The sequence below is a fragment of the Suncus etruscus genome, chromosome X, assembly GCF_024139225.1.
Source record: "Suncus etruscus isolate mSunEtr1 chromosome X, mSunEtr1.pri.cur, whole genome shotgun sequence".
NCBI lineage: Eukaryota > Metazoa > Chordata > Mammalia > Eulipotyphla > Soricidae > Suncus > Suncus etruscus.
Window position 1 is genome coordinate 105,071,448 of NC_064868.1, and position 27,314 is coordinate 105,098,761.

The window sequence follows — 27,314 nt, forward strand, 5'->3', positions numbered from 1 at the left end:
GACCATTTGTATTTCTTTTTTTATCAAAGCGTCTGTTCATTTCTTCTCCCCATTTTTTGATGGGATTAGATGTTTTTTTCTTGTAAAGTTCTGTCAGTGCCCTGTATATTTTTCATATTATCCCCTTATCTGATGGGTGTTGGGTGAATAGTTTCTCCCACTCGGTGGGTGACTCTTGTATCCTGGGCACTATTTCTTTTGAGGTGCAGAAGCTTCTCAGTTTAATGTATTCCCATCTGTTGATCTCTGCTTCCACTTGTTTGGAAAGTGCAGTTTCCTCCTTAAAGATGCCTTTAGTCTCAATGTCATGGAGTGTTTTTACCGACGTGTTGTTCTATATACCTTATGGTATAAGGTCTGATATCAAGGTCTGTAATCCATTTGGATTTTACCATCGTAAATGATGTTAACTGGGGGTCTATGTTCACTTTTTTGTAAGTAGCTAACCAGTTCTGCCAGCACCACTTGTTGAAGAGGTTTTTCCTGCTCCACTTAGGATTTCTTGCTCCTTTGTCAAAAATTAGGTAATTGTATGTGTGGGGGACAATGTCTGAGAACTCAAGCCTATTCCACTGATCTGAGGGTCTGTCTTTATTCCAATACCATGCTGTTTTTTTGTTTTTTGTTTTTGTTGTTTTTTTTAATATAATTTTTATTTTGATCATAGTGTCTTACATATTGTTGACAATAACATTTTAGGTACATATTTACATAAAATCAGGGGGGATTCCCATCACCAAATTGTCCTCCCTACACCTCCGTTTTTGTCCTACCTCCCATTTCCTCTTCCCTCACCCCCAGGGCGGCTAGAATATGTGATCCCCTCTGTATCCAACCCACTACTTAGTAGTCTTGCACCTGTTTGGTCTTGATACCTCCCTTATCTCCCCCTCTAACTGTAGGCAGGACTAGCTAGTTCAAGTTGCGTGGTTTTTCCCGAAAAAGAGAAGATAAATAAACTGGGGTAAGAGTCTAATACTCCAAAAATAGGTGGAATCCTTCTAGAGGCTCTCATCATCGATTTGGGAGATGAAGGAGAAAAAGAAGGTGAAACACTCCACCAGTACCAAAAAAAGTGTCAATTATCCAGTGAGGACTCCAGCTATATCGATAAGCACCACAAAAAACAGACGAAAAACAAAGCAAAACAAACAAAAACAAACAAACAAACAAACAAAAACAAACCAAAAACACGCCATGGTCTTGAAATAAGAAACATGGCATAGCACATAACGAAAGAAAAGAAAAGAAGAGAAAAAAAATAAGTATAATTGAGGACAACGATTTCAATAATCACATCCAAACAGAGAAATCGACCAAAATAGATAGGTAAATAAAAATAATAATAACAATAATAAATGAAGGTAAAAAATATATGTATATATATATATAAAATAACCAAGGTTTTGTGCTTTTTGTATTTTTGTTTTTTCCCCTCCTGCCCTGGCACAGTAAATATTGGGGTCATTCGAAAAGGAATTCACTTGGCCTAAAAAATATGGGGTTTCTCCGTCCTTGGAGTATACTGTCATGGGATCAGCTCTAGACTTTGCTCAGGATCATTTATTCTCCCGGTGGTGTTTTTTTGGTGTGTGGAACACTTCTGCTCTGTCCAGGGTGATACAATCAGAACTCTGTGTTTAGAGGTCTCAGTATCTGCACAGATCCTGAGGTGGGACTTATGATGAAGTCAGTCTTTGTGGTTCTAGAGGTTCTGTTACCTCAGTGTCATTTTAATCCATCTTCTGTGGTTGGTGATCTTGGTCTTTGCACTGAACCTAGGAAGGCATCTAGGATAGCGTCTTTCTTTGTTCTTCCAGAAGCCCCTTTCCGTTACAATTGTCTCTGCCGGACCTTTGGAACTGGGGATCATGCTTATTGTGCAGGTCTTAGTTCAAACCCTAGACTAGGGCTTTTATGTTGGTCCCAAGATGTATACAGTCTGGTCGTGGTTCTAGCAGCCAGTCATCTGTAAGTCACGATCTTGGCTTTTGGACCTACCAAAGGGTGCCGAGTCTTCTGGTTTTGTCTTGTCATTAGCTGGTAAGGTAGGCTAATCAGCTCTCAGGTCAAGTTGTTCACATTTTCCTCATTGTCAGGATATCATGTTAGAGCTGGCCCTTGTTGTTGACCCCGCAGTATTAAGGCTGTCCCAGATGGAGTTTGTTTCCTGCAGCTGTTGTGAAGAGCTGTGCTGATTCTATGTCTGGGATCCAGGGTTCAAGGCTGGATGAATGGTATCTAATCACCTGAGGTCTAAGTTGATTCCACATGACATATTTTCAAGGTAGGAGATATCCCTGTATTGTAAACAACTATGAGTTCCTATCTCTAGTAGATAAGAGCTCTTTTTTTATATGTAAGATTTCCCCTTTATTTAGTGTGTCTTTGCAGGGGGAAGTGGTGCTACATTATATTGTCTGTGTAGTTGGGTTGGACAGAGGGAATAACAGACACAGGTCACATACCCAAAAATGATAAAAAAAAGAAATAAATAAAAATGTATGTGCTCGCAAATGTATATGTAGGACCAACATTTAAAAAAAATAAATAAATTTAAGAAAAGAAAAAAAAAAAGAAATAAAATGAGTTAGAGAAGTTTTAAAAGGACCAAAGTGGTGCAAAAGACTACCTTACATTTGGGTGAGAGCAGGTAACGAGATGGTGTATTACAGGTCCTATGCCTATGTTGGAAGTACAGTTTTTCCCATTGTCTTTTGGGTTTTTCTTGTGATGTGTGGGTTCCCAGGCATCTTCCTATCACACCCCCTGACCTTCTTCAGGTTGCTATTTTTCTGTTTGGTGGATCTGTCCAGTGGTGATAGTGGAGTATTGAGGTCCCCTACTATTATCACATTTCCCTTCATGTGTTTCTCCAGGTTTGCCAGTAGTTGCCTCACACATTTTGCTGAATCTACATTAGGTGCATAGATATTGACCAGGGTGAGTGTTTCTTGATCTAATGTTCCCCTGATCAGTAAGTAGTGACCCTCTTTGTCTCTGATCACTTTCTTGAGGTTGAATACAATTTGGTCTGATATAAGAATGGCTGTCCCTGCTCTTTTTTGTTTTCCATTGGCCTGAATAATTACTTTTCATCCTTTTATTCTAAGCCTGTGCTTATCCTGTAACTGTAGGTGTGTTTCTTGCAGACAGCAGAAGTTCGGTTTATTTTTCCTAACCCAGTTCTCTACTATGTGTCTTTTAAATGGAGAGTTTAGTCCGTTCACATTTAGGGAAATTATTGATAGAGAGGACTGTTGTGCAGTTGTATTGTGTGGAGTGGTTGTTGTTACAATAGGGGGTTTGGATTGTGTAATTCATCTCTGAGTAAGTCGCTTAGGATCGGCTTAGTTTGCACAAATATTTCAAGTTCGTTCATGTTTGAGAATGTTTTTAGTCTGCCCTCCCATATGAATGATAGTTTTTCTGGGTATTGGACCCTGGGTTGGAAATTTCTTTCATTCAGTCGTGTAAATATGTCATTCCACTGTCTTCTTGCTTGAATTATTTCAAATGGGAGATCCGGTTTGATTCTTATGTCTTTTCCTTTGTACTTGAGGTTTTTTTCCTCCCTTATTGCTTTCAGGAATTCCTCTTTCTCTTTGTTTTTTTGCCATTTGGATTATTATGTGTCTTGGTGTGGCTTATTAGGGTCTATTTTATTAGGGACCCTCTTGACTTCCTGGATTTGTCTGAAGTGTCTTTCCAGAGGGTGGGGAAGTTCTCTGTTATTATCTCCCTGACTACCTGTTCTTCCCCCTTCCCTATTTCCTCCCCTTCTGGTATACCCACAATTCTTAGATTGTTTCTTTTGTCCTTGTTCATTAGATATTGGATTTTTCCTTCCATTGCTTTGCCTTTTATTTCTTTGTTGGTTTCTTGATCTTTTTTTGATTGTAGTTTTCCTTCGAGTTCTTCGATGTGCTTCCCCAACTCTGTGTTTCTGCTCGTAAGGCTTGTTACTTTGTCTTTTAAGTCCTTCACTTCTTTTTGTATGGAATCTCTCATGTTCTTTGACATTTCTTCTTTAATTTGGCTGATTCGTTCATCCATGGATTTCTTATACTCAGTTGCTAGGGTTTCTTTCATTTCTTTTAGTAATTCTTGCATTTCCTGCCTCATGACCGCTTTTAGGTCTTCTTCCCATGGATCTGTGCGTTTTGGTGGACTTGGAAACTTGATAGGGTTTGTCATGTTGTCTCCAGTTATTAGGGATCTCATTGATTTATGCATAATTCTTTGTATTTAATGTTGTGTTTTGGAGTGCTGTGGCTTCTAATTTCGGCCTGCTTTGGTCTCCTTCCTGAAGGTGTTTCTAGAGGGTGCTGTTGGGTGAGCTTGTTGAACCTAGCTCTTTCTCCTCCCCTTTGCTACCTAGAGGTCAGCCTTCCCTGTGGGTCTTGTCCCTTTTCTACTCCTTATTTCTGTCAGCGGTGCAGTTCCACTCCTGGCCACAATGGTTGCTGGCGCTGTTGAGCCTAGCTCTCAATCCCCCCTCCTTTCTCTGGGAGTCAATGGAGCTCCGCCCCCTCCACGCCTCCCTTAAAGGGGTTCCCTCAGTCCAACCCTTCAGGCTCTGCCCTCGCCCTTGGGGAGTCCCTGGTCTGCTCCAGAGCCCAAGGGGGTGGACTGCTCTAGGTCACCTGAGAGACCAGATGGCTGGCCCTATCTCCCCCGACTATTCGGGTTGCTCAACTTGCCTTTCCAGGCGCCCACCCAGGGGAAGGGACTCACTGGGGGGGGGGAGCCGGTCCTGATGCCGCACAAGGAAACAAAGTCTCACCCAAGCTGCACAAGGGAACAAAGTCTCACCCAAGCCGCACAAGGAAACAAAGTCTCGCCCAAGCCGCACAAGGGAACAAAGTCTCGCCCAGGCCGCACAAGGGAACAAAGTCTCGCCCAAGCCGCAGAAGGAAACAAAGTCTCGCCCAAGCCGCACAAGGGAACAAAGTCTCGCCCAAGCCGCACAAGGAAACAAAGTCTCGCCCAAGCCGCACAAGGGAACAAAGTCTCGCCCAAGCCGCACAAGGAAACAAAGTCTCGCCCAAGCCGCACAAGGAAACAAAGTCTCACCCAAGCCGCACAAGGGAACAAAGTCTCGCCCAGGCCGCACAAGGGAACAAAGTCTCGCCCAAGCCGCACAAGGGAACAAAATCTCACCCAAGCCGCACAAGGAAACAAAGTCTCACCCAGGCCGCACAAGGGAACAAAGTCTCGCCCAAGCCGCACAAGGGAACAAAGTCTCGCCCAAGCCGTAAAAGGAAACAAAGTCTCACCCAAGCTGCACAAGGGAACAAAGTCTCACCCAAGCCCAACAAGGAAACAAAGTCCCATGCTGTTTTTATAACTATTGCTTTGTAGTACAGTTTAAAGTTGGGGAAAGTAATGCCTCCCATTTTCCTTTTTCCTAGGAGTGCTTTAGCTATTCGAGGGTGTTTATTGTTCCAGATGAACTTCATAAGTGTTTGATCCACTTCTTTGAAGAATGTCATGGGTATTTTTAAGGGGATCGCATTAAATCTGTATAATGCTTTGGGGAGTATTGCCATTTTAATGATGTTAATCCTGCCAATCCATGAGCAGGGTATGTGTTTCCATTTTCTTGTGTCCTCTCTTATTTCTTGGAGCAGGGCTTTATAGTTTTCTTTGTCTAGGTCCTTCATGTCTTTGGTCAAGTTGACTCCAAGATATTTGAGTTTGTGTGACACTATTGTGAATGGGAATGTCTTCTTGACTTCCTTCTCTTCCCTATCATTTTTGGTGTATAAAAAGGCCATTGATTTTTGTGTGTTAATTTTGTGGCCTGCCACCTTGCTATATGAGTCTATTGTTTCTAAAAGCTTTTTGGTAGAGTCTTTAGGGTTTTCTAAGTAGAATATCATGTCATCTGCAAACAATGAGAGCTTGACTTATTCCTTTCCTATCTGAATTCCCTTGATATCTTTTTCTTGCCTGATCGCTATAGCAAGAACTTCCAGTACTGGGCCCGGAGAGATAGCACAGCGGCGTTTGTCTTGCAAGCAGCCGATTCAGGACCAAAGGTGGTTAGTTCGAATCCTGGTGTCCCATATGGTCCTCCGTGCCTGCCAGGAGCTATTTCTGAGGAGACAGCCAGGAGTAACCCCTGAGCAACGCCGGGTGTGGCCCAAAAACCAAAAACCAAAAACCAAAAAAAAAAAAAAAGAACTTCCAGTACTATGTTAGAGAGAAGTGGTGAGAGCAGATAGCCTTGTTTTGTACCAGATTTTAGAGGAAAGGCTTTTAGTTTTTCTCCATTGAGGATAATATTTGCCATTGGCTTCTGGTAGATGGCTTCAACTAGATTGAGAAAGGTTCCTTCCATTCCCATCTTGCTGAGAGTTTTGATCAAGAATGGGTATTGGACCTTAACAAATGCTTTCTCTGCATCTATTGATATGATCATGTGATTTTTATTTTTCTTCTTGTTGATGTTGTGTATGATGTTGATAGATTTACGGATGTTAAACCATCCTTTCATTTCTGGGATGAAACCTAATTGGTCGTAGTGCATGATCTTCTTCATGATGCATTGGATCCTATTTGACAGGATTTTGTTGAAGATCTTTGCATCAGCATTTATCAGGGATATTGGTCTGTAATTTTCTTTTTTTTGCAGCATCTCTGTCTGGTTTTGGTATCAAGGTGATGTTGGCTTCATAAAAGCTGTTTGGGAGTGTTCCCGTTTTTTTAATTTCATGGAAGAGCTTGGCTAGGATTGGTAGTAGCTCCTCTTGAAAGATTGAAAAAATTCATTAGGAAATCTATCTGGGCCTGGGCTTTTCTTTTTGGGCAGCTGTTTGATTACAGTTTCAATTTTCTCAGTAGAGATGGGGGTGTTTAGACATGCTACATCCTACTTACTTAAATGTAGAAGGTTATAAGTGTCCAAGAATTTTTCCATTTCTTCTAGGTTCTCATGTTTAGTAGCATAAAGTTTTTCAAAGTAGTCTCTGATTACCCTTTGTATCTCTGCAATATCTGTCGTGATCTCCCCCTTTTCATTTCTAATACGGGTTATCAGATTTCTCTCTCTCTTTCTTTGTGAGTTTTGCAATGGTCTATCGTTTATTTTTTCAAAGAACCAACTTCTGCTTTCGTTGATCTTTCAGATTGTTTTTTGGTATTCCACTTCATTGAGTTCTGCTTTCAGCTTTGTTATTTCCTTCTGTCTCCCTATTTTTGGTTCCTTTTGTTGGTCATTTTCTAATTTTTTGAGCTGCATCATTAAGTTATTCAGGTATGCCCCTTCTTCCTTCCTTGTGTGTGCTTGCAGAGCTATACATTTTCCTCTCAGGACCACTTTTTCTGTGTCCCATAGATTCTGGCAGTTTGTGTCTTCATTATCATTTGTTTCCAGGAAAGTTTTGATTTTCTTTTTGATTTTATCTCGGACCCACTGGTTGTTCAGTATCAGGGTGTTTAATTTCCAATTGTTGAAGTTTTTCTTCTGTGTGGCTTTGTAGTTTACATCTAATTTCAGAGCCTTGTGGTCAGCAGAGGTAGCCTGCAAGATTTCTATCCTCTTGATTTTATGGAGGTATGTTTTATATGTCAGTATGTTGTCTATCCTGGAGAATGACCCATGTACATTGGAGAAGAATGTGTATCCAGGTTTTTTGGGATGGAGTGTCCTATATATATGTACTAGTTCTCTTTCTTCCATTACTATTTTCAGGGCTAGTATGTTTTTGTTGGGTTTCAGTCTGGTTGACCTATCAAGTGTTGATAGGGCCATGTTGAGTTCTCCCACAATTATTGTGTTATTATTGATTTCTTCTTTCAGATTTGTCAGTAATTGTATTAGGTAGTTTGCTGGTCTCTCATTGGGTACATATATGTTTAATAGTCTGATTTCTTCCTGTTGCACATATCCCTTGATTAGTACATAGTGTCCATCTTTTTCCCTTACTACTTTTCTGAGCATAAAGTTGGTGTCATCAGATATTAATATGGCCACCCCAGCTTTTTTGAGGGTGTTGTTTGCTTGGATGATTTTCCTCCAGCCTTTGATTTTGAGTTTATGTTTGATCTGACTATTCAGATGTGTTTCTTTTAGGCAGCAGAAGGTTGGATTTATCTTTTTGACCCATTTTGCCACTCTGTGTCCTTTAATTGGTGAATTTAGTCCATTGACATTGAGGGAGATGATTGTCATAGGATTTAATGACATCTTTGTAGATAAGTTTGCTGTGTTTGTTGATCTCTCTTGTCTTAAAGTCGACCTGTCAGTTCTTCCTTTAAGGCTGGTTTTTCATCTGTGGAGTTTCTGAGCTGTTGTTGATCCAAGAAGCAATGCATCCTTCCTTCAAACTAGAATGTGAATTGGGCTGGGTGCAGTATTCTCGGTGAGGCATTCATTTCATTTAGTCTTGTCACAATATCCCACCACTGTCTTCTGGTCTTGAGAGTTTCTTGTGTCTGCTGTAAGTCTTAGAGATTCTCCTTTGAATGTAATTTCCCTTTTTCATCTTGCTGCTTTCAGTATTCTATCTCTATCTGTGGGATTTGTCATTGTAACGAGGATGTGTCTTGGGGTGTTTTTCTTTGGGTCTCTTTTAGCTGGTACTCTTCGGGCATGCAGTATTTGATTGCTTGTAGTCTTTAACTCTGGGAGTATCTCTTTGATGATGTCTTTAACAGTTGATTCTTCCTGGTGATCTCCTACCTGGGTCTCTGCAACTCCGATGATTCTTATGTTGTTTCTGTTGAGTTTATCAAAGACTTCTATTTTCACCTCTTCACATTCCTTGAGTACTTTTTCCATTGCCTGTTTGTTTGTCCTAAGGTTCTTTTCCAGTTTCTTCTGCTGTGTTGAGTTTTTATGCATCTCATCTTCCAGAACTCCTATTCTCTCCTCAGCTGCTGTTACCCTGCTGTCGAGGCCATCCACTGAGGTTTTTAGTTGAGCTACTGTGTTTTTCAGATCTGCTATTTTAGTTTGGAGTTTTCTGATTTCTGTCTTTGTGTTCTATTCAGATCGATCTATGCTTTCTTTGAGTTCTACAAACATCTTCCATATTTCTATTTTAAGTTCCTTATCTGAGAGGTTAATCAGATGGTTGGAATTTATTAGGTCATCCGATCTTTCGTCTTCATTCTCTGTGCATGGTGTTTGCCTGTGAGTTTTTCCCATTGTCACGCTAGTAGTGTGATTTTTTTCCGTTTTTTTTTTTTTTTTTGTGGTGGGGTTTATTGGTTAGAAAGAGTGCACGGCTGTAAAGTGAAGCCATGCTCTTCTGGGGCCTCTAGGTGACAGTTTTTGGAGGTTTGCTTCCTAGGACTCTGAGTAGAGCTTCAAGAATTCAGGAAAGACAGAGAAGGGTAGGACAGGGCTCCCTTCAGGTCCTCAGTTTCCTCAGGAGAAGCACAGCAGGGCAGAGACTCTGCAGGTAGAGCAATCAGCACTCCACCTGGCAATCCCCACAGCCAACCATTTCTTACTCACTCACTCACTGGGCTGCTTCAGAATGCAGTTTTTTTGGGGGTTTGCTTCCCAGGGCTCTGAGGAGAGCTTCAAGAATTCAGGAAAGACAGAGAAGCACAGGACAGGGCTCCCTTCAGGTCCTTAGTTTCCTCAGAAGAAGCACAGCAAGGTGGAGACTCCAATCAGCACTCCACCTGGCAGTCCCCACAGCCAGCCATTTCTTACTCCACATTCCCCAGTCCTGATAATGGTGGAGAGCCGCTGGTTTGAACCTGGTTCAGGTTTCCCCTCTCTGTTTACCTGTCAGAATGTGTAGTTCAGCTCTGCGTGCCACCTTTTCCAGCCGCAGTAATGGCGCCAAGGAGAGTTTTGAGATCAACAAACCAGATGCCTGCTAGGCCCTCAAGGACCTTGCCCAAAGCCCTGTCCCCTCCCCGCCAAATTTTCTGGACCAGAGTGCATGTTACCTCTAAATTTTTTTAATTCATTTTTGTGGGGGGCACACCCAGTGGTGTTCAATAGTTACTCCTGGATCTGCACTCAGAAATAGCTCCTGGCAGGCTCACAGGATCATATGAGATGTTGGGGATCAAACGCGGGTCCATCTGTGTCTGCTATGTGCAAAGCAAACACCCTACTGCTGTGCTATTGCTCCAGCCTCAAAATTTAAATTCTAATATGTGTTAAGATGAGTAAATAAGAGACTAGAGCAATAATAAAGCAGGTAGGATTTTGCTATGCATATGGCCAATTCGGGTTCCCACCTATTATGGTCACCCTAGATCCCCAATAGTGATCCTAAAGCACAGAGCCAGGAGCAAAACCTGAGTACAGTAGGATGTGACCCAAAATCAAACAAAAAATAAAAAGTAAATAATACATGTTTCAAAATCATGTGGGAGTTACAAAAATTGTCTAAATGTGAATAGCAGAATACAATACATTTAGTAAATCTATTTAAAGAGCCCTTCTAAACCTCTTTGTTATTTTTTTGTTTTGGGGGTAGATCACTTAGGGAACCATGTGGTGCCAGTGATCGAACACAGCCTCCTCTCATGTAAACTACATGCTTAGCTTTTTGAGCAATTTATCCAAAAATTTCTTCGTACCATCCACTTGAGCTCTACTTGTAGATTATGAACACTTGCAAAATTTGGTACAAAGGCCACTCCTATGAATTAATAACCAGTACAGAATTCTTTAAATTACCATGTGCTAAGAAGCAGGACCTTGTGGTTGAATAAATATTTGTTTTCAACAATGTTAAGAAAGCTTAAAAGTTGCATGGATTACCTTAGTCGCTTTACAGATATGTGAAATAAAAACAAGGTAAAGTGATTTGGCCAGCATCTCAGAAATTCATGACAGAATGGATAGAATCAAGTTGATTCTGAATTGGAGATGTTTTCTACAATACCATGGTATTTAAAGCAGAAGTTTTAAATGCTTTTCATTTGAAGCTTTGTTTACAACTTGAGTTTATAAAGTAAACATTAGATAGCCTAAAACAACAATTTTTTATGAATTCATAGATTAAGTTAATAGCCAACTAGACACCTAATATAATTGCAATACTGTTACTCTCAGCAGATCATGGGTATATTACTAAAACCAAGTATGCCTCTTAATATTTTTTTAATAAATTAGCACACTACAATTCAATTTTTATAGCATAAAAAGATATAATAATATACATTTTAAGATATATTTATAACTAAACCAAAGTACTAAAATATAGCTCTTACATAAACAAAAGACCGTCTAGAAGATTTAAGGAAATTTATTTGCTTTTTCATTTCCTTTGCAATTTTATTCCCTGAAAAATGAGATAAATTTAACTTCATTGGTTGATTATTGCAATGAAGTAAGGGAATAAATAGAAATGAACCAGTTCTGGAATTAATATTTGAGTTTTGGAAGGTGGCTTGATCCTGATTTCTTTTTATCCGATCCTTTTTTGACACGATTAGGTAGAGAGTGCGCTCCTGTTTTTGTGGTTGGAATCTCTCTCATTCTCTTCATATATTCTATCTGCTGTATTTTGAAAGTGTTATAGGACGTCATCTTGGATATTTCAATTGCATTTTTATGACATTCTTCACGGGTCTTCTGATTCAGCTTTGATTCTTGTTCCAATCGAAGTCTACAAGCTTTCACTTGATTTTCAAGAGTTTTTTTGTCCTTTTGGAGCTGTCTTAGTATTTCAGTTAAGGACTCTACTGACAGTCTCTCATAGACATGAATAGATGATAATTTATCTGAATAATTGGCACAGACTTTGTCCAATTTCTCTTTCAGGTAAATAACTTGCTTCTCTAGGTGAGAATTTATTTCCAGTTGTTCTTCATAACGCATTCTCCATTCACGGCTTTCTTTAATGTTAGTAGCGCCTTTCTTTTCTAGTTCTGCCACCTTCTGTTTTAGTTCATTTATTGAGATCAGGACAGAGTCTTTCCTTTTAACTTCATCTTTTAACTTCTGTTTAAGACGAGTCATGCTTGCCCCTCTAAAATTGTCTCTTCTCTCATCTCCCATAATGTCTGATCAGAGAGGTCTACACACGTCTCTTCAGCACAGCCTAGAACTGGAGACTAAAGGCACACCTGAGGCTGGCTTGGAGATTGTATTGCTATGACCTGTTGTCTTGGAGTCTCCTGGACTTTTTTTTGAGTATTCTCTTTCAGAACTTAAAATAAGTCATCAAGTTCTTTTCTTGTCTCCATGGTTCTTAAAGGGAACTGGGCTCTTTGTATATGCTATCATTTCTTTCTTGATATTTTCAAGTTCTTCTCTTTGACTTTCAAGTTTGGATGTTCTAGTTGTGACTATCTTTGTGCATTTTCTACTTAAAATTTAGGAACCTTCTTAGACATATATTTTAATCCAAATGATGGAAGTACAATATACACCAAATTTGAAAAGTTGTTACCCATTATTTCTTCAAATACTAATTATATCCCTTTTTTCACTCTTCTCTTACTGCCATTATTTTTGTGGTGTGTTTGGTTGCATAATGCAGGCCTATAAAGTGCTTTTTATTTTAAAAATTATTTTTACAGTTTATTTCTTGGACGGGCTAATTTCTCCTGCTATATTTTGAATCTGTTGTGGTTTTCTTTTCACTTGAGCTTCTCAACAGCAGCTCAAATATTCTGCTGAGTCTCTTTAGTGGTTTTCTCATTTTAGTGTATTTTTAATTAAGTCTAGAATTTATATTAATTTACAATTATTTGTATTTATTCACATATGTGATGACTTGTCAACATATATTTCTTTAATTATTTATATGTGATTCTCTTCAGTTCTTTGAGCATATTTTTAAAATTAAGGTAATATTGGTTTGCATAATTAATTGTATATGTTTCAGAAGTACTTTCCACACTTGAAACATTTAGGGGCCAGAGGAGGAAGATTGCTTGCATGTGGTGGACAAGGGTTCAATCTCTGACATCCTATATTGTTTCCTGAGCCCCACCAGTAGTTTTCACTGAGTACAGAGCCAGGAATAAGCACTGAACAAAACCAGGTGTGTCCCCAAACAAAAATAATACTATAATAGCCTATTTAAAGTCATTATTATGACATATACAACCAATCTCTTTATATATATAATTTATCTAAGTTTTTTATATGTATAGGCTACATTTCTTCTTCCTCCACATCTTCTTGCTCCTCTTCTTCTTCTTCCTCTCCTCCTCTCCATCTTCTCTTTTTCATTCACCTCCTCCTCCTCTTTCTTTTTCTCATTTTTCATCTCCTCCCCCTTTTCTTACTTTCAGAATTTTTTGGTGAAAACTAAACATTTTATATATGGTAACAAGTTTGGGTTTTGAGTACCCCATTCTTAGGATATGTAGTATTTATTTTGATGTTTTTAATGTTCTTTTTATTTATTTATCTATTCATTTTGGGCTACACCCAGTGATGCTTAGGGGTTACTCCTGGCTATGCGCTTAGAAATTGCTCCTGCTTGGGGAACCATATGGGAAGCTGGGGAACCAAACCGCAGTTTATCCTAGGTTAGTGTGCGCAAGGCAGATGCCTTACTGATTGCGCCACTGCTCTGGCCTGGGTTTTAAAATATTTTTTAAAACTTTTATTGTGACCAACGAAAATTACATATCTTTTACAGTAATATTTTAGAGACATAGTGACATTGAATCAGGGGCATTCCCACCACCAGTATTGTCCTCCCTTCACCCCTATTCACAGTATGCATCCCATATCCCCCTTCTTTGTATCCCGGGCTGCTAGTTTAAGTGGTCCCCTCTGTGTTTAGTTTGTTGTAGTTTGGGTATTGATTCAGTTGACATTGGCTTTGGATATGTTGTTTAAGTCTGATCATTTTTTATTTCTACTCAATGTTCATATGAATCTTTGTGTTGGTATCATCCATCCATTTCCCCCACCTCAATTTATAAAACAGAACAAGATGATTCAAGTTATTTGGTTCTGTTTGAAGAAAAAAAGAAAAAAACAAGCAAAAATCAAACAAAAAATTAGGAGGAATCCCCTGGATGGTGAACCACGCAAATGCACCAGATACTCTGACACCACACAGGTCCAGTCAACTTAATCCTAACACTCACTTTCCTCAGATAATCCACAGCTCATAAAACAGGATAGAAAAATACTTAAGCAAGTTGTAATATCCCTATCATACTTAGACAAACCACCTGGATAAGGAAAAGTAAACTCTAAATCGAATATACCTTCAAGCACCTTTAATACAACCAGAACAGCAGACCACTTTATTAAACAACCAGAAAGGTCAACATTGAAAACCACCAGATGAAAAGAAATATGGGTAAACTAAGGAAGAAACTAGCAGCTGGGGGATATGGAGAGAAATCCTATTAAGTTTCTAAGTCCACCAAAATACACAAGTAGATGAGAACCTAAATGCGACAATGAATGCCCTAGCAATGAAAATAAAGGAATCACTAGCCTGTGAGATTAAACAATCTATAGATGACTAATTCAGCCAACTCAAAGAAGAACTTTTACAAAAGATGAAAGAATCCATACAATTGGAACTAAGAGAAATAAAAAAAAACATGTTAACAAACCATAATAGCAAAATTACACAGTTAGGTAAATGCACAGAGGAACTTGAGGAAAAACTACAAAACAACAATGACAAAAAAGTCAATAAGACAGCAAGAAATGGGCCGAAGAGATAGCATGGAGGTAGCCGTTTGCCTTGCATGCAGAAGGACGGTGGTTCAAATCTTGGCGTCCCGTATGATCCCCCATGCCTGCCAGGAGCGATTTCTGAGCATAGAGCCAGGAGTAACCCCTGAGCGCTGCTGGGTGTGACCCAAAAACCATAAAAAAGAAAGCAAGAGCCAAAACATTGCAAGAAAAAGTTAGATACCTAGTGAACAAAGATAAAAGAAATAACCTACAAATTGTAGGCATACCAGAAGGGGAGGAAAGAAGAAAAGGAGAACAAGTAGTGAGAAAATTAATAGCAGAGAATTTTACCATCCTCTGGAAAGAGACACCTGTACAATGCCAGTAGGCAAAAAGTGTCCCTAATAAATAAACACTAACAGACCAACACCAAGACATATAGTAATCCAACTGGCAAAACAAGAAAGAAAGAAAGAAAGAAAGAAAGAAAGAAAGATGAATTCTTAAAAGCAATAATGGAGAGAAAAACTCTCAAATACAAAGGAAGGGACATAAAATCAAACCAGAACTCACATTTGAATCAATCCAATCAAGAAGACAGTGGAGTGACATATTTAAACTACTGAATGAAAACAACTTCCAACCTAGAGTACACTACCTGTAAAAACTCTCATTCATATGGGAAGGAGAACTAAAAAACATTCTTAGAGAAAAAGCAACTCACATTATTTCCGCTAATCAAACCATCTCTAAATAAACTACTCAAAGATGTACTACACATTCCAATCCCCTGATTGTAAAAACAACCACTCAGCACAACAGCCCTCTTTGGCGGTAATCTCATTAAATGTCAATGAGCTAAATTTACCTATTAAAAGACACAGAGTAGATAGGCAAATCAGAAAACAAAAAACAGATATCTGCTGCATCCAAGAAACACACCTAAAAGAAAAGGATAGGCACAGGCTTAGAATTAAAGGATGAAAATCAATGATACAAGCCAATGGAAAACAAACAAACAAAAAGCCTGGACAGCCATTCTTATATCAGACCAAATTGCATTCAATCTCAAGAAAGTGCTCAGAGACCAAGAGGGTCACTACTTACTGATCAGGGGAACATTAGACCGAGAAGTACCAACTCTGATCAATATTTATGTGCCTACTGTAGAGCCAGCAAAATATGTAAGGTATTTGCTTACAAATCTGGAGAAACATATGGAATTAAATGTGATAGTAGTAGATTTCAATACTCCACTATCACCACTAGACAGATCCACCAGGCAGAAAACTAGCAAAGATATAAGAGTACTAAATAAGAAATTAGATAAAACAGGACTAACAGAACTATACAGGGCTCTCCTCCCCAAAAGAGCAGAATATACATTTTGGAATATACACATGGAACCTTCTCTAGAATAGACCATGCCTTAGTATATAAATCTAACTTGCACAAAGTCACAAACATAAGGATTGTTAGAAGCAACCCATCAGATCATTATGCAACAGAGACCAATCTTGATTTTAAAAATTTGTGGAGAAATCTAACACCTGGAGATTAAACAAAATGCTACTTAACAACAGCTGAATCAAAGAGGAAATCAAGGAAGACATTAAAAATTGCTTGGCTTTTCTGTTCTGGAGGCTATATCTGGCTGGCATGGAGTTTGGGGAGACCCCAGGCCGAAGGCCCTCTCCCTAGTTTGGGGGGTGCTGAGAGGCCAGAGAGGCTTCTATTCATCTCCTCCCTTCCTCCCAGACTCCAGGGGCATGCCTGGGTGCTGGCCCAGGCAGCCAGAAAGGTGGGTGCCAGGGAGGACGCTAAAGGGGACCTGAGGACTATCCCCCATCCCCCAGCACAGGGATGAGAGATTAGGGAGGGGGCGGGCGGATTTCTAGCTTCCAGTTCTACACTGAATCCTTTTCTGTTCTGGAGGCTAGCTCTGGCTGGCATGGGGTGTGGGGAAACCTCAGGCCAAAGGCCCTGTTCTTAGCTTGGGGGGTTATGGGAGACCAGGGAGGCTCCCAACCATCTCCCCCTTCCTCCTGGACTCCAAGGGCATGCCTGGGTGCTAGCTCAGGCAGCCAGAAATGTGGGTTCTGGGGAAACCTCTAAAGTGGGTTGGGCTGAGGCAATCACCAGCAACTTTCTTTCTCACTGGCCTCCATTTTCAAAACTGTGTGGGGGCTAGCGTTCCTGAGCATATGATATAAATCAATAGGATTTTCTATGATTAATGTATGTTTTGCAGATGCAGAATGTCCACATTATGTTCTGCTCTTGCCTATCGCCCTACAAGCTCATGTCTAGTCCTTCACTCCCTCACCCCCAACCATCATTACCCCACATTTAACTCTTTTTACCTTCAGTTCTTGGCTACTCAGAAGCAGATAATTATCCCCTCACAAAGCCAACTGCTGAATCGCACCCTAAGTAATGATAGACTCTCAGCCTAAGAAGATCCCAATATTCTGTTGCTATTGATCTATTCTAAGAGTCCTCCTTCCCTCCTCCCTCTTTCATTGTGAGCCTTTGCTTGCTCAGAGACTCGGTTTCTGAGAAGTCACAGCTCAAGCATTTTTCCTGATATGGGTCCATCGCCAGCTGGTTTTCAGACTGCACAAGCCAAATCACAGACCAAAGTGATGCACCAGATTTAACACACCCCAACTATTTCAGAAACATAAAAGAGACACACATATATATCTTTTGAATATCTTGTATGTATTCCATTAACAGCTATAATCCTTATTATATTATCTTATACAGTGACGATTTTCCCCACTGTTTTGTCTGTTCTTCTCTTTGTGATCTGTTCAATAAGGAATTCTGTACTGGACAGGACTTTCTGCGTTGCCCTTTAATTGTGAGTTGAAATTAGAGGACTCTCTGCACCATCCTGACTTCAATGTAGAATATACAGATTCCAGGATCTTCAATACAGAAACATGAAACCAACAACAGAGACTCCGTGAAAAATAAAACTGTATTGACACTACAGATAATGGCCTGGATTGGACAAACTAGTTTGCCTGGAGCCTAGAATTGGTCTCATGTCAGGAAACTTCAGGGGTAAGGTCTCCTTGTATTTAGGCCAAGGCTTTTCCTTTCCATGTCCCCCATACTTTGGTGAGCCTATGCAAACAATAATTGCCACTCTAACATCGTTTTACTGTGCTCCTTTGACTCTAAACCTTAAAAAAACACTTAAACTTTTGAGGTTAACTTAAAATAATATGCATGTGCATATGTAAATGTAAAATGTAAAAAAATATAATGTATTCAAGTTTAAGGAGTTACATAAATTTTATGGCTTTAGTTTGCATTGTGTACCACTAAGAAATTTCATAATGTACTACAATCTGGGGTTTTGATGGACAAAGTAATTGTACATGGGTTCTGTTTTATCTTTCTTTGATTGTAAGTTTAAAATTAAGCTGTCATCAGGAGGATTTCTTCTGAGAACTCTGTTTTTGGGTGATTGTCCTTCCACTGTAACTTTACCTTGTCCTCTTTCTTTGCATCATTGTTCACATAATTAAAAATAAAAAATAAAAAATTCTGGTAGAAGAGTCCCTAGATTTAAAATTTATGTTAGAACAAGTTACAAGGATTGTTGGACTTGTTCCAGCTGTCCCCATATGCACCAATAATGCCATGAGGCATTGTTTCGCTTTTGCATACGCACATTAAAATGGAAAAATACTATACATACAGGCAAGTTCTTATTTTTTTTTTTGGTTTTTGGTTTTTGGGTCACACCTAGCAGCACTCAGGGGTTACTCCTGGCTCTATGCTCAGAAATCGCTCCTGGCAGGCTCAGGGGACCATATGGGATGCCGGGACTTGAACCACCAACCTTCTGCATGCAAGGCAAATGCTTTACCTCCATGCTATCTCTTCGGTCCCAGGCAAGTTCTTATAGAGATAGGAACACACTAATCTTGTAATGCAGTGGGACCTTACACCCTGAACATGGTCATATGACCTGACTCAGGCCTCATAAGAATGGGCATTGTCCATTCACCCCTAAATCAGGATGCCATCTACAAAACAATCATGGTTGTCATGGTTGTTTATAACATCACCTGGGAGCAATCCTCTACCACAGAAACCCTACTGCTTCCCCAGCATCGACCTACTTCAAAGAGACGTCCCTTAACAATGAGAAGACATAACAACAATAAGCTGCTTTCAGAGCAGGGCTATCCGTATTGCCATCTAACTGTGAGGTGAAACTAGAGGGCACTCCAAATAATCCTGACTTCAGTGTACGATATGCACAGATTCAAGGATCTTTAAGTACAGAAACCTGACACCAACAACAGCGACTGTGTGAAAAAATGATTTTTTTGGCACTACAGACAATGACTTGGGTTGGACAACCTAGTATGCCTGGAGCCTAGAAATGGTCTTATGCCAGAAAACTTCAGGGGTAAGATCTCCTTGTATTTAGGCCAAGGCTTGTCCTTTTCATGTTCCCCATATTTTGCTGTGCCTATGCAAACAACAATTGACACTTTAACACTGTTTTTGCTGTACTTCTTTAACTCTTATCCTTAAAAAAAAAGCTTATTAAACCTTTTTCTAGGCCTTTAAAGAGTTAATTGGTGATTAAATGATTTTCAAAAATATATTTGCTACTGATCTTTTTCTTTCTCTTCCATCTCATTAGTTTTTTTTAATTTTTTAAAATAACTTTACCTTTGTTCTCCCTGAAAAAATGTATTATGATCAAATGTGTCAACTTTGTGATATATTTCCTTTAAATAAATTTAAAGAAAGATTGCTTGAGACGTATGATAATGAAGAGGTAAATAGTCAAAATCTGGGGGACACAGCAAAAACTCATAGCAATAGGGAAAACTCATAGCAATACAGGCCTATCAGGAAAGAGGAAGATGACAAAATCAACAGTTTACAAGGACATCTTAAGGAGCTGGAAACAACAACAAAGAAACCCAAACACAGCCAGAAGAAAGTAATAATAAAAACGAGAGCAGAAATAAACAACATAGAAACTAAGAAGATAATACAAAAAATAAATGAGACCAGGAGTTGGTTTTTCAAAAGAATAAACAAGATAGACAAGACTCACCATAAAAGACAGAAAACACCCAAATAAATAGGATCACAAATGAAAGGGGAGATATTACAACAGAACTCCAAGAAATCCAATACATCATGAGGACTTATTACGAACAATTATACTCAGTTTGGTTAGAGAACCCAGAAGAAACCGAGAGATTTGTGGAAAAATATCATCTGCTGAGACTGTATAAGGAGGATGTAGAAAGCCTAAACAGTCCAATCACATCTGAGGAAATTGAAACTCTAATTAAGAAACTCCCCAAGAATAAATGCCCATGTCCAGATGGTTTTACAGGTAAATTCTATCAAACATTCCTAGAAGAAATTCAACCACTGATCCTCAGACTCTTCCAAAATATTGAAATGACAGGAATCCTTCCTAACTCCTTTTATGAGGCGAATAGCACACTCATTCCCCAAAATGGCAAAGATGCTTCCAAGAAATAAAACTACAGACCAATCTCACTAATGAACATAGATGCAAAATTCCAAACCGATTCCAAACAATTCATCAAAAAGATTATACAATATAACCAAATGGGTTTCATCTCAGGAATGCAAGGATGTTTCAACATATGCAAATCAATCAACATCATACATCACATCAACAAGAAGAAAGACAAAAATCACATGATCATATCAATTGACACAGAGAAGGCCTTTGACAAAAACCAACACCCATTCATGCTAAAAGCACTCAGCAAAATATGGTTAGAAGTAACCATTTTCAAGATAGTTACAGCTATCTATAAAAAGCCCACAGCCAATATTATCCTTAATGGCAAAAAACTGAAAGCATTTCCACTAAGATCAAGAACTAGGCAAGGCTGCCCACTTTCTCCACTCTTATTCAACATAATTTTTAGAAGTACTAGAAATAGCTATCAGACAAGAGAATGGAACTCAAAGAATCGAGATTGGGAAACATGAAGTCAAACTATCTCTTTTTTTGCAGAATATATGATGATATACATAGAAAACCCAAAAGAGTCCACAGTAAATCCTAGAAAGAATAAACCAATACAGCAAAGTGGCTGGCTACAAAATCAATACACAAAATATAATAGCATTCCTCTATGCAAATAATGAAGTAGAGGAGAAAGACAAGGAGTTGATCCCATTTAAAATACTATCTAAAAATATCGAGTACCTGGGAATAAAACTGACAAGAGATATGAAAGATCTATACCATGAAAACTTCAAAATGCTTCAGAAAGAAATTGAAGAGGACCTAATGAAATGGAAGAACATCCCCTGCTCATGGGTAGGATGAATCTACAAAATCAAAATGACTATCTTACCTAAATTACTGTGTAGATTAAACCCAATCCCTATCCAAATTCAGACATCATTTTTTTTTTGTTTTTTGGGTCACACCCGGCAGCGCTCAGGGGTTACTTCTGACTCTATGCTCAGAAATTGCTCCTGGCAGGCTCAGGGAACCATATGGGATGCCAGGATTTGAACCATTGACCTTCTGCATACAAGGCAAACACTTTACTGCCATGCTATATCTCCAGCCCCAGACGTCATTTTTAAGGAACCAGAACAATCAATTATAAAGTTCATCTGAAGCTGAGCCCCAGAGCAGAACGTGAATTCCCAGGTGCTGGGGAAAGGCGTCCAGCCAGGTCTCGGGTCCCAGTGCTGCTGCCTGCCAGGTGGGGTAGTGGAGGACCGGCTGAGGCCTGGAGTGATCTCAAGGCAGAGCACCGTTGACTCCGGGTGGGGGAGGGGGTGAGTGATCTAGTGGCAACTGTGCCCTCTACCATTGTGGCTAGGAGCAGAACTGCACTGGCTGGCAGGAAGAGGAGGAGGGGTGATTGATCCATGCTCGACTGGAGTGACCAAACCTCAGACTCCTCAGCCAACATACCCACCTAGAGTCACATTCCAAGCCAAACCAATAAATGCAAAGTATATGGGTAAACTAAGGAAGACTCTAACAACTGGGGATATGGAGAGAAATCCTAACAAGTTTTCAAGTCCATCAAAACTCACAGACTTAATAGATGAAGACCTAAAAGCAGCCATGAGAAAAGAAATGAAAGAACCACCTGTTAGTGAATGCAAAAAATCCAGAAATGGGTCTTTTCGGCCGGAGTTGTGGATAAGAGACTCTGCTGGGCCCTTTAAGCTTGGCAGACATTTTGGGGCTTCCCCGGGCTTGCTACAACCTGGAAACTTTGATCTTCTCTGGCATTCATCCCCTGACGGCTTACCTTGGCTGAGGTGAGTGTTTGGGGGCCAGAGTTGCGGATAAAGCTGACTCTGCTGGCCCCCTTAAGCCCACCTATAAGGGGTAGAAGCACGCGCCACGCACTCCACCTAACCAATGAGTACCACCACAACACGTAGAAAAACACACAGCGTAAGTGTGACAATGGGGAGACTACACAGACCAACTTCAACCATAGAGAATGAAGATGGAAACTCTGATGACCCAACAATGGCCAACTACCTAAGTAGTCTTTCAGAAATGGAGTTTAGAGAAGAAATATGGAGGTTGCTCACAGAAATCAAAGAAAGTATAAATCAGAACACTAATAAAAATCAAGAGAATATGAAGATAGAAATCAGAAAACTCCAAAATGAAATATCAGGTCAAATAACAGGTCTGAAAAACTCAGTAGACGAATTGAAGAACATAATGGATGAGCTTTCCAGCAGGTTAAAAGCAGCTGAGGATAGAATTAGTGCTTTAGAAGATGAGATGCATAACAACTTTACACAGCAGAAGAGATTGGAAAAAAGCCTTAAATCAAAGGATCAGACAATGGAAAAGTTACTCAAAGAATATGAGCAGATGAAAATAGAAGTCTTTGATAAGCTCAACAGAAACAACTTTAGAATCATTGGAGTCCCAGAGACCCAAGAAGAAAATCTCCAGGAAGAATCAATGGTCAAGAACATCATCACAGAGAAACTACCAGAGCTAAAGAAAACATGTGACCAAATCCTGCATGCCCGAAGAGTACCAGCTAAAAAAGACCCCAGGAGACACACCCAAGACACATCCTAGTCACCATGATGAAACCCACAGATAGAGATAGAATACTGCAAGCAGCAAGATCGAAAAGGGAAATTACATTCCAGGGAGCACCCTTGAAATTTACAGCAGACCTCTCACCAGAAACACTCAAGGCCAGAAGGCAGTGGTGGGATATAGTGGCAAAACTCAATGAAATAAATGCTTCGCCAAGAGTACTGCACCCAGCAAAACTCACTTTCAGGTTTGAAGGAAGTATACATGGCTTCACAGATAAACAACAGCTCAAAAACTTTGCAGACTCAAAACCAGCCTTAAAAGAAAAACTGAAAGATATATTCTAAAAACAAGACAGAAGAAAAAACACACCAAACTTCTACACAAAGATGGCAATAAATCTCATGACAATTATTTCTCTTAATGTCAATGGACTAAATGCACCCGTTAAGAGGCACAGAGTGGCGAAATGGATCAAAAAACTGAAGCCAACCTTTTGCTGTCTACAAGAAACACACCTGAATAGTCAGAATAAACATAGACTCAAAATCAAAGGCTGGAGGAAAATCATTCAAGCAAACAACACCCTTAAAAAAGCGGGGGTGGCCATACTAATATCAGATGACACAAACTTTATACTCAGAAAAGTTGTAATTGACAAAGAGGGATATTATGTACTAATCAAGGGATTTGTACAGCAAGAAGAAATCACTCTCCTAAACATATACACACCCAATGAGGGACCAGCAAAGTATTTAATACAATTGTTGACAAATCTGAAGAAGGATATCAATAATAACACAATAATTGTGGGAGACCTCAACACAGGTTTGTCAACACTTTATAGGTCAACCAAATGGAAACCCAACAAAAATATACTAGACCTGAAAAGAGAAATGGAAGAAAGAGGCCTAGTAGATATATATAAGGCACTCCATCCTCAGAAACCTGGATACACATTCTTTTCCAATGTACATGGGTCATTCTCCAGGATAGATCACGTGCTGGAACATAAAACATACCTCCATAAAATCAAAAAGATAGAAATTTTGCAGGCTACCTTTGCTCACCACAAGGCTCTGAAGTTAGATGTGAACTACAAAGAGACACAGAAGAAAGAATTTAACACCTGGAAGTTAAACAGCCTCATACTGAATAACCAGTGGGTCCGAGATGAAATCAAGGAGGAAATCAAAAGGTTCCTGGAAACAAATGACAATAAAGACACAAACTATCAGAACTTATGGGACACAGCAAAAGCAGTACTGAGAGGAAAATTTATAGCTTTGCAAGCACACATCAGGAAGGAAGAAGGAGCTTACCTGAGTAGCTTAATGACACAGCTAATAGAATTAGAAAGTGCTCAACAAAAGGACCCAAAAATAGGGAGACAGAAGGAAATAACAAAGCTGAGAGCAGAAATCAACTAAGTGGAAACCCAAAAAACAATCCAAAAGACCAACGAAAGCAGAAGTTGGTTCTTTGAAAAAATAAACAAGATTGATAGACCATTGCCAAAACTCACAAAGCAAAAGAGAGAGAGAAACTTGATAACACGTAATAGAAATGAAAAGAGGGAGATCACTACAGATATAGAGATTTAAAGGGTATTCAGAGAATACTTTGAGAAACTCTATGCCACTAAATATGAGAACCTGGACGAATGGATAAATTTTTGAACTCATATACCTTCCACGGTTGAATAAAGAAGATGTAGCATATCTAAACACCCCCATCACTATTGAGGAAATTAAAACTGTAATCAAAAATTTGCCAAAAAACAAAAGTCCAGGCCCTGATGGATTCACGAATGAATTCTTTCAAACCTTTCAAGAGGAACTACTACCAATCCTGGCCAGGCTCTTTTATGAAATCGAAAAAACAGAAACACTTCCAAATAGCTTTTATGAAGCCAAAATCACCTTAATACCAAAACGTGATAGAGATGCTGCCAAAAAAGAAAATTACAGACCAATATCCCTGATGAACACAGATGCAAAGATCCTCAACAAAATCCTGGTGAACAGGATCCAGTGCCTCATCAAGAAGATCATTCATTTTGATCATGTAGGTTTCATCCCAGGAATGCAAGGCTGGTTTAACATCCATAAATCTATCCACATAATACACAACATAAACAACAAGATAAATAAAAATCACATGGTCATATCAATAGACGCAGAAAAAGTATTTGATAAGGTTCAACACTCATTCTTGATGAAACTCTCAGCAAGATAGGAATAAAAGGAACCATTCTCAATATAGTCAAAGCCATCTACCAGAAGCCAGTGGCAAATATTATCCTCAATGGAGATAAACTAAAATCCTTCCCTCTAAATTCTGGTACAAGACAAGGCTGTCCTCTCTCACCACTCCTATTCAACATAGTACTGGAAGTACTTGCTATAGCGATTAGGCAAGAAAAAGATATCAAGGGAATCCAGATAGAAAAGGAAGAAGTCAAGCTCTCACTGTTTGCAGATGACATGATACTCTACTTAGAAAACCCTAAAGACTCTACCAAAAAGCTTCTAGAAATAATAGATTCATATAGCAAAGTGGCAGGCTACTAAATTAACACACAAAAATCAATGGGCTTTTTATACACTAATAATGATAGGAAAGAAATGGACATTAAGAGAACAATGCCATTCACATTAGTGCCACACAAACTCAAATATCTTGGAGTCAACCTGACTAAGGATGTGAAGGATCTATACAAAGAAAACTACAAAACACTGCTCCAAGAAATAAGAGAGGACATGCGGAAATGGAAACACATACCTTGCTCATGGATTGGCAGGATCAACATAATTAAAATGGCATTTTACAGATTTCCAAAAGCATTGTACAGATTTAACGCAATTCCTCTGAAGATACCCAGGACATTCTTCAAAGAAGTGGATCAAATACTTCTGAAATTCATCTGGAACAATAAACAACCTCGAATAGCTAAAGCACTCCTTGGGAAAAGGAATATGGGAGGCATTACTTTCCCCAATTTTAAGCTGTATTACAAAGCAGTAGTTATAAAAACAGCATGGTATTGGAATAAAGACAGACCCTCAGATCAGTGGAATAGGCTTGAGTACTCAGAGAAGGTTCCTTAGACATATAACCACCTAGTTTTTGATAAAGGAGCAAGAAATCCTAAATGGAGCAAGGAAAGCCTATTCAACAAGTGGTGTTGGCACAACTGGTTAGCCACTTGCAAAAAAGCGAACTCAGACCCACAGCTAACACCATGTACAAAGGTAAAATCCAAATGGATTAAAGACCTTGATATCAGATCTGAAGCTATAAGGTATATAGAACTACATGTAGGTGAAACACTCCAGGACATTGAGACTAAAGGCATCTTTAAGGAGGAGACAGCACTTTCCAAACAAGTGGAAGCAGAGATAAACAGATGGGACTATATTAAGCTGAGAAGCTTCTGCATCTCAAAGGAAATAGTGCCCAGAATACAAAGGCCACACACTGAGTGGGAGAAATTATTCACCCAATACTCATCAGATAAAGGGCTAATATCCAAAATTTACAAGGTACTGACAGAACTATACAAGAAAAAAAACAACTAACCCCATCAAAAAATGGGGAGAAGTAATGAACAGACACTTTGAAAAAGAAGAAAGGCAAATGGCCAAAAGGCACATGAAAAGATGCTCAACATCACTAATCGTCAGGAAGATGCAAATCAAAACTACTATGAGGTACCACCTCACGCCACTGAGTTTGGCACACATCACAAAAAAGGAAAACAAGCAGTGCTGGCAGGGATGTGGAGAGAAAGGAACTCTTTTTCACTGCTGGTGGGAATGCTATCTAGTACAACCTTTATGGAAAGAGATATGGAGATTCCTTCACAAACTGGAAATCGAGCTTCCATACGATCCAGCTATACCACTCCTAGGAATATACCTGAAGAACACAAAAATACAATACAAAAATCCCTTCCTTACTCCTATATTCATTGCAGCGCTATTTACAATAGCCAGACTCTGGAAACAACCAAGATGCCCTTCAACAGACGAATGGCTAAAGAAACTGTTGTACACATACACAACGGAATACTATGCAGCCATCAGGAGAGATGAAGTCATGAAATTTTCCTATACATGGATGTACATGGAATCTATTATGCTGAGTGAAGTAAGTCAGAGGGAGAGAGAAAGACGCAGAATGGTTTCACTCATCTATGGGCTTTAAGAAAAATGAAAGACATTTTTAACGGTATCTCAGAGACAAGAGAGATGAGGGCTGGTAGGTGCAGCTCATGACATGAAGCTCATCACACAGAGTGATGAGTGTAGTTGGAGAGATGACTACACTGAAAACTATCATAACAATGTGAATGAATGAGGGAAGTAGTAAGTCTGTCTCGAGTATAGGTGTAGGGGGTGGGGAGGAGGGAGATCTGGGAAATTGGTGGTGGGAATGTTGCACTGGTGAATGGGTGTGTTCTTTACATGACTGTAATCATACAACTATAATCATGTTTGTAATCACGGTGTTTAAATAAAGATAATTATAAAAAAAAGAAATCCTGAAATGAACAAATCAACCAACTTAAAGAAGACCTGTTACAGTACATGAGAGATTCCATACAAATGGAATTAAAGGAAATAAAAAATAGGATAGAAAGCCATAATA

At 39.3% G+C, this 27,314-nt stretch overlaps 2 protein-coding genes across 2 annotated transcripts in view; one reads left to right on the forward strand and one right to left on the reverse strand.

Moving 5' to 3' along the window:
* Positions 1-27,314, forward strand: part of APLN (apelin) — a 552,821-nt gene that overhangs the window by 133,480 nt on the left and 392,027 nt on the right. The window lies entirely within an intron of this gene.
* On the reverse strand, positions 11,348-11,983 carry LOC125998991 (coiled-coil domain-containing protein 169-like). The gene has a single exon (XM_049767003.1). The coding sequence runs from the start codon at positions 11,981-11,983 to the stop codon at positions 11,348-11,350; it is 636 nt and encodes a 211-aa protein (XP_049622960.1).